This window comes from Pollachius pollachius, assembly GCF_949987615.1.
Source record: "Pollachius pollachius genome assembly, chromosome: 12".
NCBI lineage: Eukaryota > Metazoa > Chordata > Actinopteri > Gadiformes > Gadidae > Pollachius > Pollachius pollachius.
This window is the reverse complement of record NC_136945.1, coordinates 7,298,149-7,313,635: the sequence shown is the minus strand read 5'-3', so window position 1 is coordinate 7,313,635 and position 15,487 is coordinate 7,298,149. Positions and strand designations below refer to the sequence as shown.

At 42.6% G+C, this 15,487-nt stretch overlaps 2 protein-coding genes across 5 annotated transcripts in view; both read left to right on the top strand.

Annotated features, from left to right (window-relative positions):
• Nucleotides 1–5,394, top strand: tmem183a (transmembrane protein 183A). 2 transcript variants are annotated; one of them, XM_079748587.1, is made up of 8 exons: nucleotides 1–188; nucleotides 579–668; nucleotides 787–957; nucleotides 1,039–1,195; nucleotides 1,548–1,728; nucleotides 3,181–3,261; nucleotides 3,366–3,518; nucleotides 4,548–5,394. In XM_079748587.1, exons 1-8 carry the CDS (start codon nucleotides 125–127, stop codon nucleotides 4,731–4,733), a joined length of 1,083 nt encoding a protein of 360 aa, XP_079604713.1. In that variant the 5' UTR covers nucleotides 1–124; the 3' UTR covers nucleotides 4,734–5,394. The 2 variants fall into 2 exon arrangements, with proteins under 2 accessions (XP_079604713.1, XP_079604712.1); XM_079748586.1 differs by having other exon boundaries at nucleotides 3,363–3,518.
• Nucleotides 5,395–6,005: 611 nt separating this feature from the next.
• The window catches only part of tfeb (transcription factor EB), a 25,619-nt gene continuing 16,137 nt past the window's right edge, over nucleotides 6,006–15,487 (top strand). For 2 of the 3 annotated variants that reach the window (XM_079747933.1, XM_079747931.1), the window contains exon 1: nucleotides 6,006–6,222. The gene's annotated coding sequence lies outside the window, so the exon portion shown is untranslated. Of the gene's footprint in view, nucleotides 6,223–12,840; nucleotides 12,929–15,487 lie in introns of those variants that run through there. The other variant, XM_079747932.1, reaches the window with a different exon arrangement.

The following is a 15,487-nucleotide window of genomic DNA, read 5'->3' as shown; positions in this document are numbered from 1 at the left end:
GATCCTGGAGGAACCTTTCTTAAATTCACTCAATTTTTTATCTCTTTCTATTTAGGTTTGCTTGTCTTAGAGACATGGCAGCACACACAATCGCGTTAAGGGTCCACATATCATTGAAGTCGTCATGCCCAAGAAAGGGAACCGAAAACGGCTGAAATTTAAGCCTGGGGACGTCTGTTCTGAATCAGGTCAACTAGTTCGCTATTTCAACCACTCACTCCGTCGTCTTATGTTTAACCTGGTGCGTTAAGCACTCAATGGATTCATAATAGTGACATTATTTAGACAGGGTTTAATATGTATAAAAAATAAGTTGTATTCCTTGAACTTAACAGGCTTTAACCCGTATACCGGTATTTTAAACGTAAAAGGAAATATAACCTGCCGACATTATTATTTAACAGTCCGAGTAGGTTGGATCGGCTCCAGAAACCCCATACAGTCACCGTTTGAGTTATGAGTAAAGGGCTGAATGAGTGATTGCTTATGCTGAATTCGAAGATTTACAACAAGGGATTTATTGTCAAAATAAAAACAAATGTACCTTAATAAACGTTTTCGCCCATTTCCCCCATTAGTGACAGTAGCTGATTACGCGAATGCAGACCCCGCTGTGGTGAAGTCGGGGAGGGTGAAAAAGGCTGTGATCAATGCAGTTGAAAAAGAAGGTAGGCTACATGTATCTGGATGTATTTTAGACTTTTTTTTTTTTTTTTTTACTATTGGCAGCGTTTCTCCTATAGAAAGTCGTATGGTAACGTTAATCCTGTTGGTGTTGTCTGCCAGTGAAGTTACTTTGTGGCCTGGAGGCCTCCGAGGGTGCTGTGGAGGAGGTGCTGTCATCTGCTGTGGGAGTCACAGGAGACACCTTGGAGAGCAGCGACGATCTCAATGCAGAGTCAGAGGAAGATGAAAACGAAAGCAAATCTGTCCGCAAGAAGAAAAACAAAATAAAAGGTACCTATTCCGTGCACATCATGTGGGTCACTAATTCACATGAAGGAGGGATTTTCTAAAGTTCTTCTTTCTCCCTATCAGAGAGTGAGAGCTATGATGGAGGGGAGTATCCGGTGGATATCTGGTTAATGCTGTCCGCCTACATCCGTCCTGAAGATGTTTGCAGATTTTCCCTGATCTGCAAGAATGCCTGGATTGTCACATGCACTGCTGCCTTCTGGACCAGGCTCTACAGAAGGTCTGCTGGCTTTGTCTCGCCTAATCTTACATTCTGCCATTGTTAGCAAAGTGCTTAGCCCCTAAAATGCATGCAATAGTAAAAATAGTTACAGAAACATTTACTCACTATCTTAAACAGTCATAACTTTTGAGGACCCAAGGCAGGTTCATCATTGCTTAAAAACAAATATTGACACATGAGCTTGAAAAGCAGTATAAAGGATTATATAGGGTTAAATAGCATACAAGGTTTGAGGGTATATCTGTTGCTGATATAACTTGCTGTTGAAGTAATTATCACATTACACACGTTCAGAAGGTCTTATCGTAGTACCCCCCCCCCCTTTTTTTTCCCTAATCTGTCAATCAAGACACTACAGTCTGGATGCTGACCTGCCGTTCCGTCTGCAGCCGAAATGCATCGACAGGATGCAGTGCCTGCGGGCGTGTGTGATCCGCTCCCTCTTCCTCCTATACGAGCCCTTCAGCCTGCGCTTCTCCAAGGTTCCCATCCTGCCAGAGTCCACGCCTACCTCCTTGCTCAACTCAAAGGTAAACTCAGAAGCATTGCTCCTGTGTTTTTTAAGTATTCCCCTGATTTATTTTGTCAAAAATTGGCTGTATTGGAGTGTGCATGGAGAGGAGATAATCACAGTCTGGTGTCAACGTGTTGATGAGAGCATATCAATGTATTGCACGCAGCAGCTCTATAATGACATAAGATTTACCCATTTTAGAAGAATTGTAAGAATTGTCAACCTATGTCGTCCAAGTAGTCTGCATTAGCTTTATGGCTGGCATGAGCCACTAAATTAGCAACCTTGTATCAACCTCAATATTTAAATATATCAATAATTTAGGTCTCTATTGGATTACTGTTTCATGCGTGTCTCCGGAAGTTAGGAGGTAAAGGGCATATGACATTGACATGCGACCAAATGAAACGGTCCGTTATTGTGAATAAAACTACGGATTTCTCTGGGTTTGACCATTCTTTAATTAAACAATCATGATAATGTAAGTGCACACCTCAAAAGTTCTTGGATACAATGCAGAAATGTTACATATTATACCTTTTTGAGGAAAGGAGCTAGGAAACCTGAGTACATCATTACCTCAAGAAACATCTGTTTGATTTACGCAGTGAATAAAGGCATCTAACTCCCCCTCTCATTTATTTCAGTGTTTTACAATTGTATACAATTTCTCACAAAATACATTATTGAAAATGGAAATAGACAACATGAAAAAGAGGTAGCTCATAGGGGAAATGATACCGTTACGGTACACAAATGTAATTTCAGTTATAATAAATAAGTCAACATTATAGTGTGTCTGTCTAGTTCATTCACCGTCCCAATCATACTTTCATCGTTATAGTCCCTGTAAAGAGTATGCAGTGAAGGTACTATTGGTTTTGTACTAAGGTTTTGAAAAGCCCAAATTGCTAACATATCCAATGAGCTCATGCCTCAGTTTCACCCTCTGTGGATTGTTTAACTTCTCCGACACTGGCTGCAGGATTGATAACTTGAGCTGCAGGGCTATCAAAAACGGTGCATTCCACGGCTTTTAGATATTTGTGGTGTTTGGCCAGGTTTCTTCCTGGTCACCTTAACATTTCGCATTTCAACTATTTCAGCAGCCTGATGTCTACGTCAAGTCTGGAAACATGTGAACAACCACACTTGCAACCAGAGTTGTGATGTAGTCACGCACTATCTCTCGAAAATAAATTGAAGCATACTCTCTCCCCCACCAGCCTTTTCAGTTACCGGAATTTGGTACAGATTTGATTTAACCTGAATAGATACTTGGTAGTATCTCCATCATTTCACTCACTACCTTTTTTAAAGTACAGAATTCGGTACCCAACCCTAGCAGAGATTTCCCCTGATGTTGCAGTATGAGAAAGATGTGGCTCATGGGTGACGTTTGTAAGTCAAAGTAGGTGCTCCGCTTTCAGAATGTCCCACTTTGAGTGACGTCTTTCTCCTGTTGCAGTGTTTGCTGTTCTGGGTCACGAAAGTATCTGGGACTCGGCCCGAAGCTATGTGGGAGTTCAACTTCAAGTTTCTAAAGCAGGTAGAGGAGTTCTCCCAAAGTCAAAAACTTAAATCTCTGTTCAGGTCATGGTGTATAAATGGTAGTATTTAAAAACGTTCCTATCCTCCTCCTCACCCCAGCAGAGGCATAGTAAGAACGGCCACACCAACTCCCTCTGCCTGCCCAGGCAGTACGAAGACGTCCACGCCAACCCGGACTCTGACTGCTACCTGCTCCGGGTCTCCACACTCAACTTCATCTTCACACCTGTGGTCATGGGGATGACCCTTACCACGGTCAGTACAACATACGCCAACTTATACTTCCTTGTGTTAGCGAGCAAGAAAGATTAGCCACCAAGCGTATCTTAACGCTGGATAGGTTAGGGTGTTCAACTGCCGGTCAAAAGGTACTTGGTTTCATCCCTAATGTCTGCAGCCTACCTGTTGCCTAAAAGGCCCGTTCACTTTAGATACAGTCAGACACCTCCGACCGCCTCCATTGTTTTCCTATGGAGCAAGCGCTGTGGAAGTGGAAATGGGTTTTACTGGACTAGGGCTACGTATTGCCACTGATTTCCTGAATCAATTGGATGCCGGTTCACCAGGCCCCCATCAGGATAGAGATAGATAGACCGGCACAAAAAAAGATGGCTCTCGGCAAGGGCGTAGGAACCGGGGGGGACGGAGGGGATGTGTCCCCTCCAATATTGGAGACAGGCGCATCTGTCCCACCTAAAAATTATACCAGGGGAGAAAAATATTTTATTTTATTTTGAAAGCACAACACAGCGTCTTGTCACCGCTTCTTATTCTAAAAAACTGGATGATTGAGCGTGCAATTAAATAATTGATTTGATATTTATCAGTTCATTACTGCCATTCAAAATGTGTTTTCCTTTACATTTACAAATGTATTTTTTTAGTAGAATAAAATATATTTGTGAATTTTTTCAGTGTAGTTAATTTATGACATATTTCTGTTCAAACCATTAACGGATCTTTCAGGTTTCCGATATGTGTCCCCCCCCAATGTTAAACTCATTCTTACGCCCCTGGCTCTCGGGATACATTTTTTGCAAACCAAGCCCTCACTTTGACCCGGCAGGGCCAAGAGAGTTGCAGTACAGTCCAAAAAGCCAGAATGTTTCAAACTGGAGATCCCACTGCCCCAACTAATGACGGGCACGGTGTCGAGCCGCATCTCAAGTTACTGCACCTCCACCCTTTACTGCTCCTAAATGACATGACATGGCATGAATTCAGTAGGAGTCACGTAAGTTCTGTCTGCTAAATAACCAACCTCTCTATGTCTGCCCCCTCCAGTTCGCTATCAACGTGAGCACGGACATGCGGCATCACCGCGTGCGCCTGCTGTTCCAAGACTCTCCGCCGCGCCGCGGGAGGAGGCGGGTGGAACACTGCGGGCTGCAGGTGGTGCTGGACCCCGTGCACAGCGTCCGGCTCATGGACTGGTGGCACCCGCAGTACCCCTACTCAGCCTGCACCTGATACATTCTTGATAACAGAGGATCAATGTCTCCTGCTTAGAACCCCAGAACCCCAGGTCCTGGTCTTACATGAGCACATACGGCGCCGCACTGCCCCATGACTGCAGACAGATGCTAGTTCTCCGTTCCTGCCCTCTCCCATAAACTCAGTCTGTGCCCGTTTATTGTCCTACCGGTGTCCTGTCTACACTAGAACTAGATTCCCCTGGACCCACACGAGCAGCATCGAGCTAGAAATGTACTTCCTTATTCAGCCTCGAATTTGAATCCTGCCTCCCACTAGACTAAGGAATATTGTCCTCCATCGTTGAGATTAGGTTTAAATACATGGTTCAGAAATAAGAAAGATCCTGCAGATTGAATTGCTCATATATTACTATATTTATTATTTCATTTTAGGATCTGGCCAAAGACTCAAGGTCTTGGCTCACCTTTTATTCGATTTTATGTCTGCATTTAAGTAAAATATATATATATATATATAATTGACTTATTTTGTAGCCCTTTTGATTTTAAAAGGGATGCTGGCGCTGGAAATCCAACATATGTTTTTGAATCAACCCTACTTGCTAGATAAAAGCAACGTGATGACTTTTTCTTCCGCATTAGGAAACCTTTTGTGTGATCTCGATTTCATTTATAAACCTATTCGTTGCACTGGAATAAAAACACAAACCGCTCCCTGAAACTTATTTCTCTAAGTCGTTTGAGACCGCAAAAAAATCAGTGATTCCTTGTGTAAATAAGCCTGGCATTGTACCGCCCTCTTGTGGCATAATGGGGTATAGCTAGGACCACGGCTTTTCATTCTACCTGTCGTTTTATTGAAGGGTAAATACTAAACAGCCTACTGATCTCTATATCCATTAAGAATTAATCTAGAGTTATGTCCACACACACGCCTGCATTGTCCGCGTGGAAATCCAATTAAATGCAACAATCCATTAACCCGTCCTTTCGACAGCACTGACGAAACAAACTCACCAGTCAGTTCACACGAGACTACCAGTAGGGCCAAACTAAAGTGGTAAAGTAACGCCGCCGAAGGGCAGTCGTGCCGTTAGGGTCTTAGCAGACATTTCAAATGCCCTTTAGTTATACATAGGACGTGTCGAAGCAATCACGTCACTGTCAGAAAATAACACGTGTTGACTGTATCCGAGAACTACATTTCCCTCACAGCATGTGCGCTCTGTCATTGGTGGCGTGAGCTGTCACTATGCACACAGGTGACCGCGCAGAAGCTCCCCAAGTTGTCAAAACATCTCGTCGAACAAAACGAAAACAAATCGTCCATCCCAAGTGCAGGCAATGTGGTTTACCGTAACACTGATACACGTTGAGGCGCGAAGCTACACTTCGTGGCGTGTTTAGCTGGGCTCGTGCGTCGCAATCTCAGTTATAATAAAACATTGCGTAAAGGAGGTTTGGCGGACGCACACTTTCCTGAACCTGACTCGTAACTTCGTGCTGTCTGACCTTCAGAGCGGGTAAGTGATATTTTGCACCTTAAATGTGGCAACTGGTTAAACTCAAGCCGCCTCAAGCCCGGGGAAACCTCACACAACCCCTGACATTAATATTCGCATGTCCCTCGTGGTTTATTTACGCCCTTTGCTCACTTTTCCATGAATTGAAATACACCTAACGAACGGCGCTATTTTCGGACTTAGCTGTAACTTGTTCTCCAGTAGGCTATGTGTATTTTTGAAAAGCGCATCGAAATCGACGTAATGTGTGCCGTCTATTTTTCCATAGACGCATGAGAAAACTTTTAGAAAGTTTGCCACAGGTGACCGCCTTGAGGGACCGCGCGCTGTTCTTGTTTAAAGAACCGTGCCTCTATCAACAGCCATCACGTATCACCCTGGATATACCGCTGTGTACAAACCGGTTTTGTGCAAAGAAACCTTGTCGTAAACCCGTCGGCAAAGCTAATAATAGATCCGCGCATCTCCGCAAACACGTCTTTGTTTACACAATAGACTTGTATGTACACGCATGTGCATGTCATTACTCTGTGTGATGTTTTGGATTGCATTGAACAGCAATCGGCATTTATTTTAAAAGCCAGCAGAGCGTCTAACAAGTGAATGCCACACTTCGAATGCTTATACCACTTCGTGTCACACGAACGCACTGCTTTGACCTGTGACCCCCGACGACCGCTGGACATTCCTTCTATTCCTCAGTAAACACAACAGTAAAGTTCAAAGGGCAGACGTGCAGCAGGGTCAAAACGCTTTGATGTTTGGTTACTTGTACTTACACCACTTTGCTGATCTGGCTTAAGTCACCTTCCACTTCTTAAATTGACGTAGGCCAAAATGGCCAAATGGCCTGCTTTCTGCTTTTGTACTTCTTTGGTCATTTATTAGAAATGTGTTCCATAAATTTCCATGGCCTCATGTCTGTGATGAGCTTGTTAATTCCATTCAAATGACAGCATGCTGACCATATTAATTGTGTCACTTGAAATCCCCCCTTAGACACCATCACAACAATCCATTTACCAAAATTCCTTATGAGTCATGATTATGTTTTGGTGAATCTTGCTGAAACCTTACTGACTTCTAAAATAGTGAGGGGAAGCAGAAGACTTCTCTCTGACTCATGCCCTTTTGCATAGTCATACGAAAGGACAAAACAAAGAAAAAGGGAACCTTACTTTCAAGGTCTTCGCTGATTTATGGAAGAAAATTGGTTGAACTAATGTGTGAATCAACATACAGTATGATCCTAGAGCGACCTAATTCAGTGGAGAGTTGTTGCAATATTTTGGTCTGTATTCCCAAAGCCGCCTGCCTCTTACCCCTTAGGTTTGAGATAGAAACATGTGTGTAGGCTAGGCCGAATAGCAGAACTGAAGGATGGAAAAGTTGTTTTACGGAATGAGGAAAAACATCTTTCGTATCTTGGCTGTTGATTGCCATTACTGATACACACACTCGGCTCCACTGTCGCAAATTCCTTTCTCGGTTGTCACCACACAATTCACATGCAACACACTGTAGACATCCATCACACATTGAGCAGGCTGATTTCTGGGTTTGGACGTCACACCACCATACTAACTGTGGTTTTAGTGTGCATGGATATTAATCTGGATGTTTTCATCCAACCAAATAAAGAGTTGTACTTTAAATGTATGGTGTGATGACTGCTAACATAATGGGTTGTGGAACAGACAACTGCAAGGTTGATTATGCTTAAAATTTTTTGGAAAGCTGGAGTTGAAAAAAAAAGCTGAAAGCTACTCATCTCAAAAGTTGTTGTACATTGCCAATGCAATGAATGTTATGTTGTTGATAATTTTACCCTAATAATATTTTGTTAAGTTGTATTGTATGTTGTGTTGTATTTCTAGTTTTTTGCTTTCCATCATGAAGGGAAGGCAAGACATGTTAGAGTATCTTCCCATAATTAGTGTAATATTTGGATAACCTCGACGTATTGATAATTCGGCATCAGTACTTCAGTAATGTACACAATAGGACCAACACTTCTTACACAAAGACCCAATAGCTTGTCTTACATCGGTATGAAATTAGCTTGGAGGACACATTTCAACAGACAAACTACAGGAGAACCAAAAAAGCTGAGATTACCGATCGAGACCCATCCAGTCAAATAGATCTATCAACGGTGCGTTGATAGATCTAGAGTGGGGAAACCCCCAGTGCTATTTATGAAAGTTTTGTAACAAGTTGAACCAGTCAAAGTAAAAAAATCTGTGCAATTGAATGTCAAATGGGTCATTCATAAGTCTGTATGTTATTCCCAGAATCTCTCGCTCTCTGGCTCTCTCTGTGTTGGTTTTGTGTGTTGCCAGCCATGGGGCAGGTGCGCAGTGCAGTGTGCGAGGTGCACACATGTTGAGGGGGTTGGTAAACATTGTCGTGCGGTTCCTGTCAGTAGGGTCAGGGGTCGCCAGCTAGTATGTGGAGCACGCAGAAGGCAAACTGTATCGCTCTTTTGCTCTACCTTGCTCTACCTTGCTCGCTGGCTCTCCCAGCCTCTTCTTCATCTCTTATTTTTTTGATCTCTCTCTCTCTCTCTCTCTCTCTCTCTCTCTCTCTCTCTCTCTCTCTCTCTCTCTCTCTCTCTCTCTCTCTCTCTCTCTCTCTCTCTCTCTCTCTCTCTCTCTCTCTCTCTCTCTCTATTAAAACCCAGCACAGCTGCATTCATGCTCAGCTGGTTGTCGTGGGAACAAAGGGTCAGGTTTCAGAACTTTTATGAAGGTCAATTGTTTTTTGGTCTGAATACATAGGTTTTTTCTGATTTTGGCATATTATTTCAAAACCTTCCATATGTGTTTACAATTTCTTTATGTTTCAAAATTGTGTGTGTGCGTGTGAGCCACATCTATGCACACACAGTCAGCAAACAGGCCAGTGGGTGCGGATGTACTCTCATGTCAAATATCAGCAGGTGTAAATAAACACAGCTACGTCCATTCGCCTTATGGGCCAATAATCTGTGACATCCTCCTGATTGGTCCAGAGGAAATGTGTCGTTAACACCTTGCATGTTTACGTTTTCAGTAAACCATATGTTTGACCTCCTCACGGACTATGAAGGCTCGCTTCGAGAATCACCAAAACATACAAGATCGTCAGTGTGTCATGTGATCGGTGCAAAAGGACACATGATCATCCGCTGGAGGATGGAGGAGGGCGGTGCCTTTTGAGACCATGTGCTGAATGTGTGACTCTACTTCCTCATGCAAGCCCCCGCTGCAGGTTCTCACTTCTTCTTTTGGCTAGCAGGTTGGTGAAATGTTGGTCGGAATCAGACCTCAGCTGTCGCGCCAAAGTGGGGATGCACTGTATGTGCACTAGGGCTTAACAATGAATCAAAATATATATTTGACATGTGAAAATATGTTTTTTTTTCATTGCAGTCCCCAACAATGACCATATCATGTTGTTATATGTTTTTCAGTCAAAATTAAAATTGTGATGAAAAATGGATAAACATGTCTATCAAATTGATTGCAATAAGTAGTAATTAACCACTATCGTTCTGCTGTTATTTGCAAGTATGTAAACTCGCACATTACATTTGCTCTTTTTAGTTGGAATGCCTTCCACCGTAACGTTTAGCACTCCCAGTCACCCCTGAAGGGAGAGATTTACACTGTCATGTGTCACTTCTCAAGGTTGTGTCCCGCTTCCAACTGGGTTTTGGGGAGTGCATTGTGGTCGGTGTCTTGAGTGTGTCTGTGTGTTATCTTCCAAATGCCAACCATTCCAAATGCCTGCACACACACAGTTTCAGAAGAACATGCTGTGCGGTTGGTTATAGTCGCACATGTGTGCTGTCACTAGTTTTCTCTTCTTTCCTTCTTTTTCTCCTTCCACCTCTCTCTCTTTCTTTGTCACCATCTACCCATGCATCTTTTTTTTGTCTGTCCGTCTGGCTGGTTGGCAGGTGTTTACTTTGCTGCGTAACATAATCGTATGAGACAGATTCATGATTGAAGTATTCGGGGTAGTGCAATCGACGCGGAGAGTTGTAAGTACTATATTTAACCAACCTCCGTTTTAGGGGTGAGTGTTTTATGAATTTATCCCCGCCCCCCCCCCACCCAAGGCCGTGGACATAACTATATATGCGCATATCGACAGTGGCCTTTGTTCCATTGATGAGTGAGCGGGACCTCGGGTGGCTGGCCTCTTGGTCTGACTCTGTGTAGACTCGCGCTATTCCAGCAGCACACGCCAGCCAACTATCTGTGTTGTTTGTTTCCAACCATATCCGCAACCATAGTAACCAAGGGTGGGTTGAGAGATGGGCGACCTAACATGGTATATGCCGGGACCTAGCTAAGGGCATGTGGGTACGTGTGTGTGTGTGTGTGTGGACGTCTGCGTATGTGTGTGTATGTGCGTGGACATGTTTGTATGTGTATGTGTGTGGACTATTGTCAAAAGAGTACAAGGCTGTCTTGGTCAGTAACCTCGCCTCCTACACACAGCGGCCTCCTGATTGGACGAATGGAGTAGGAACGCAACTATAGCAGCCAATGAACAAAGGGTTTGGATGAGCCTTTCCCCTGGACCAAAATAACCCGGTAAATACACTGCGGGCACTATGAGAACTGGGAGCCGGACCCACTGATGGGACCTCTGTATACAAACAAGGGATGCTTGTAGGTTGGGGGGTTGGGGTGGGGGGTGCGTGCTCGCTCGTTGTTTTAAGCACAACCGAACAGAGTGACACTTTGAAACCAATTACCCGGGGATGCTGTCTGAGTGGCAGTGATGAGGGATAGGGTTTGGGGTTTTTATGAAATGGTAAACCAGCATTAAAATATGGAAAGATTCATGCCTACATTCCTCTTTGAGCATCTATCCCTCTATCGTTGAACAGCCCGATATGCCTACATGTCACTGCAAAACACGCAATCGCTCAATCAACCAGGCTGGCTGATTGATTTGTCCAAGTGCTGAGGCTGATGCGTGCCGTCGATAATCAAGTCAAACCAGTGTCGCCTCTCACGGACGTCCTGTTATATTATTTGGAAATGTTAAATGAATGGCTAACACAAGGGGTTTAACTTCCGGTCAAAGGTACTTGACTAACACAGACTTTTTTTTATGTTTTGTATTGCTTTATTATTGCCGTACTTGAGTGACTGCATCACCCGATCACGTTGTTCCTCAAAATCTTGACTTTCCCAAAGCATCATGGGGTAAGCCCACATGTCTGAGCATGATTGTGGAGTTTTTTGCGGGGGAAGATAATTGTGTTTAAATGAATCCATAATCCATTTTCTTGAATAATAAAACACATCCAAGAAAAAAATGAATAGTATATATTGTAGATATGGTCTTCGTGGACAGTAACAAATTGGCTGTATGCATGTATGTATTTATATTGCCCAATTATCTTTGGACGTGATCGTAACATGATATAAGATGCATCATATCATAAAATCAGCAGTGTTGTCGAGGTAAGCTAGAAATGCATTTGCTATATTTAGTAGGTGAGTTAGGGACAATGTAGTGCCACGAGATGGAGCTCATATCTTGGCTTGAACGAAGGTGACATACACACCTGAACATCTGATTTAATTGCACCTTGGAGTTGCATCTGTGTGTGTCTCTTTAGTATGTTACCACCATTAGGGGCAGGCATTTCAATGTTATCTTTGTTTCAAGTGATGTCCTTCGTTTCACATCAGCAATTCAATATCCCAAAACATTTTTGTAACTTCAATGTATTTATGTATTTATTTGGCGATCCTGCACAACATATCAAATCCCTTTTTGATTGATGATGAAGATGCCCTTGATCATAAGTGAGGATTCCACTGAGAATGATAATCTGTGAGTCAATGCTTATTTATTTTGGTTGAATATTTAACCAGATTTTATACTAAAAGCAGGTCATCATACTAAGAAAATACTTACCAAAAAATGGGTCAGTCTTTAAGGATATCCCATTAGCTTGATGAGACAATTTCCCGATTTTATTTTGTAACGAGTCATTGCAAATTGATTTTTTTATGATGTAGTGAAGTGAAAGTGAAAATCGACAGGTCCTCAAGAAGTACATATAGTGTAAATAAATAACTACTTATTTACTGTAACAAAGTGTTTATACTTTGTTACTTTACACGACTGCTACAGAATGATCAAACTTATTACTTTAGCTCATAGAAAATCCTTTATAAACACACTGTATATGTGCTGTCTACAATCATAACGTGTGTGAGTGGGAGGGTGGGTGGGGGTGTGTCTTTACCGGATACTGTGCTCCCCTTGTTCTTACCCAAAAACTCTGGCATTACTGGTAACTTAGGGGAAGAGAAGTGAGGAGGTGGACATAAAACCGTATCGGTGCTTAAAAAGGCGCGTGTGTGTTTTAGGGTGACTAAGACACTCACTCACTCAATCTACTGCAACGCCCTACGAAAGGGGGGGGGAGTGGCATCACTTACCACTGATCTGCCATTGGCACACTACAGAGCTAGAATAAGCCGGTATACAGCTCTTGCACTCGGCTTGGCCGTTGGTGTATGTCCCTCTCTCTCTCTCTCTCTCTCTCTCTCTCTCTCTCTCTCTCTCTCTCTCTCTCTCTCTCTCTCTCTCTCCCGCTCTGCTTCCTTCTGATACCACATGGATCATCGGATAGTTATGGGAGATGATATTCCGTCTTTGAGATAACCACATGGTCGCTGGGCCCCAGGTAAATACTTATTTCGCTCCATGTTTGTTTGTTTTTATCAATAATATGAGTACTTTTCAACTTTTCTTTTGGATCTCCAGATACATTGCTGTATTCTGTACTGCTGTAATTACTTGGTTTACTTTGCGTGCGAATCCAACCTATTTGCTTGTATGAATCTTTATGTCATGGGGATGCTTGGATAGGGCGAGGGCACATGTAGTACAGTTGATGTAAACAATGTATATTGCCATAGCGCTGTACCTGGGAGTGGCCGTTTGTATGGACATGTGGTTTAGGTCTATGGAGGTCGATGCTTAAATAGGTGTTATCCGATGACAAAAACACTGCTTGTCAAGGTATCTTTGACTATTTGAGGATATGAGATTTTATTTATTTATTAAAAAAATTGAAAATAGATGAATACTTAATTGTGATCAAAGCTAAAAATAAAGCCTATTAAAATGTGAAGAAGGCCCATAGAAGAATTTGGATGCTACTTTCGAGGGTGTATTAATAGTTTGCATAGGCCTATTGCATACACTCTCTTTAAGAAGTGGTATGAGGCATGCTCCCTCTGACCTAGATTATTGTGATTGTCCTGTTGATTATGATCTAGATGTATTAATTTGGTTCAATCATTTTATCTTGCATTGAACAATAAATTTGGGAATTTGAGTTTGATAAATCCCACTCAATATCTGTTCACCATTAAAATGCAGTACTAGGACTATCAAAGTTAAAAGGCTTTAACAATAAGGGGTTGCCTTTGGATGATGTGAACCCATGCGACACTGGAGTCGTTTAGGTTACGGTTGTGGTAAGACACCTTGGTTTTCTTTCCTTATTTTCTGCTGGGAGGAAGTTGCTTCACTTCAGTCTTCACTGGGAGTTTGGAAAGCTAAGCTTACCGGAGGAGGAAGGAAGTTCCTGCTAGTTAAATTTGCTGATGAGTTTTTTTTACTGTGGTCTTTTTATTTTATATTTGTATCTCTGATTAGCTTTCCATGTCATTGGGTCTTCAAGGGCAATAATGTCAAACTATTCGCACCAGTTCACTGGAATGACTACAGCCGTGTGTGTGTGTGTGTGTGTGTGTGTGTGTGTGTGGCTCTCTGTTACATAGACATGTTTGGGTGCACTATATTTAGTCGTCTCTTTATTCTGCATGGATGCAGCAGTGGCTGACACATACAGCTACAAACAGAATTTCTGGGCTTTCCTGTATTTACAGACAATGGTGATTCATTTGGACTAACTGAAGCCATTCATCTCATCTGTTATTGATGACAAACTGCTTCTGCAGATTTCCAGAGGCAAAAAACATTTCTTGCAACACGATAACAACAACACAACAACACATATTTTCTGTCTCTTGAATACAACAACAAGAGGTCTTACTTTCAGACACGTGTGTCTCTCGAACTCATCCCTAAACGTATATTAGAATACTACAAGATGTATATGTCCTCAGGTTTAGCTTTTTTATTTTAAAGATACTGTATGGCTTCATGACTGATGCATACAGTATACTGAACAGATATTTATTTATCTACCAATATAATTTTTGGGGGATAATAACTGCCTCGCTGTACATTATCCCGCTTATTACAGAGCTACTTGCTAAAGAAATTAATCATTTGATTATTAAAAAATTCTTGTATTGCTATAAAAAGGATTTTATAGCTCCCACCTGGGAAGTCTGTTAAATTTGACATTTGCTAATGGTGACCATAGCAACTATTCGGATCAATAACTGCATTCAGTGGTCTGTTATTTCTAAATAGCAGACCACTGAATCGAGAATTCATCAAAGCCGTGTTATTTTGTTCTTTAATCCTGGGTGTCTAAGCCTGCTGAACTTGAACTCATCAGTAGCCAGGCCATTAATGGGGATCAGGAAACGCCAAGCAGCTCAGCACCATGCGACTGCAGAGTGACAACACACCAAATAATCAGGAAGGAAGTCTGACATGTGCGTGACGAATGGAAAGAGGGACAAATTATAGTCTTGTAAAGAACAGAATTAGAATTGTGTGGTGTTGCAGCAACACTTAATACTTCCACTTGCATCCATCCTGACAAAAGGCCACACAAACTGACCTACACACAAAAAGGGACCAGCATCTGTGTCCCATAGCATCCACCACAAAAACATCCTATTCGTGGTCAACTGAAATTCATCCTCTCTTGGTCTGTTTTTCTTTGTCTTTCCTGCTTTCCTCCTTTCCCCACTGCAGACTTCTCTCCAGCCTCTTTGGGGTTTTGTGATGTAGTCAGCACCACAGGCAGCGTGTCACCCTTTTTTTTTTTTTTGCCAACACTACTTTCTTATCAAACAGGTAATGTTCTGCGTGTGTTATCGTTCAACCTACCTGCCTGTTTGTCTGTCTGCCTGCCATTGGTCTGTCTGTTTGCCTGCCGTTGCCTGTCTGCCTGCTGTTTGTCTGTTGGCCTGCCGTTGGTCTGTATCGCTGGCCAGGAGTGTGTGTGTGTGTGTGTGTGTGTGTGTGTGTGTGTGTGTGTGTGTGTGTGTGTGTGTGTGTGTGTGTGTGTGTGTGTGTGTGTGTGGGGGGGGGG

Excerpts from the sequence above, each read along its gene's own strand:
- tmem183a (XM_079748586.1), top strand. The coding sequence starts at position 125 with ATGCCCAAGAAAGGGAACCGAAAACGGCTGAAATTTAAGCCTGGGGAC. Across the intron at positions 958-1,038 it reads GAAGAAAAACAAAATAAAAG|AGAGTGAGAGCTATGATGGA; the intron begins GTACCTATTCCG and ends TCTCCCTATCAG. Across the intron at positions 3,519-4,547 it reads TGGGGATGACCCTTACCACG|TTCGCTATCAACGTGAGCAC; the intron begins GTCAGTACAACA and ends TGCCCCCTCCAG.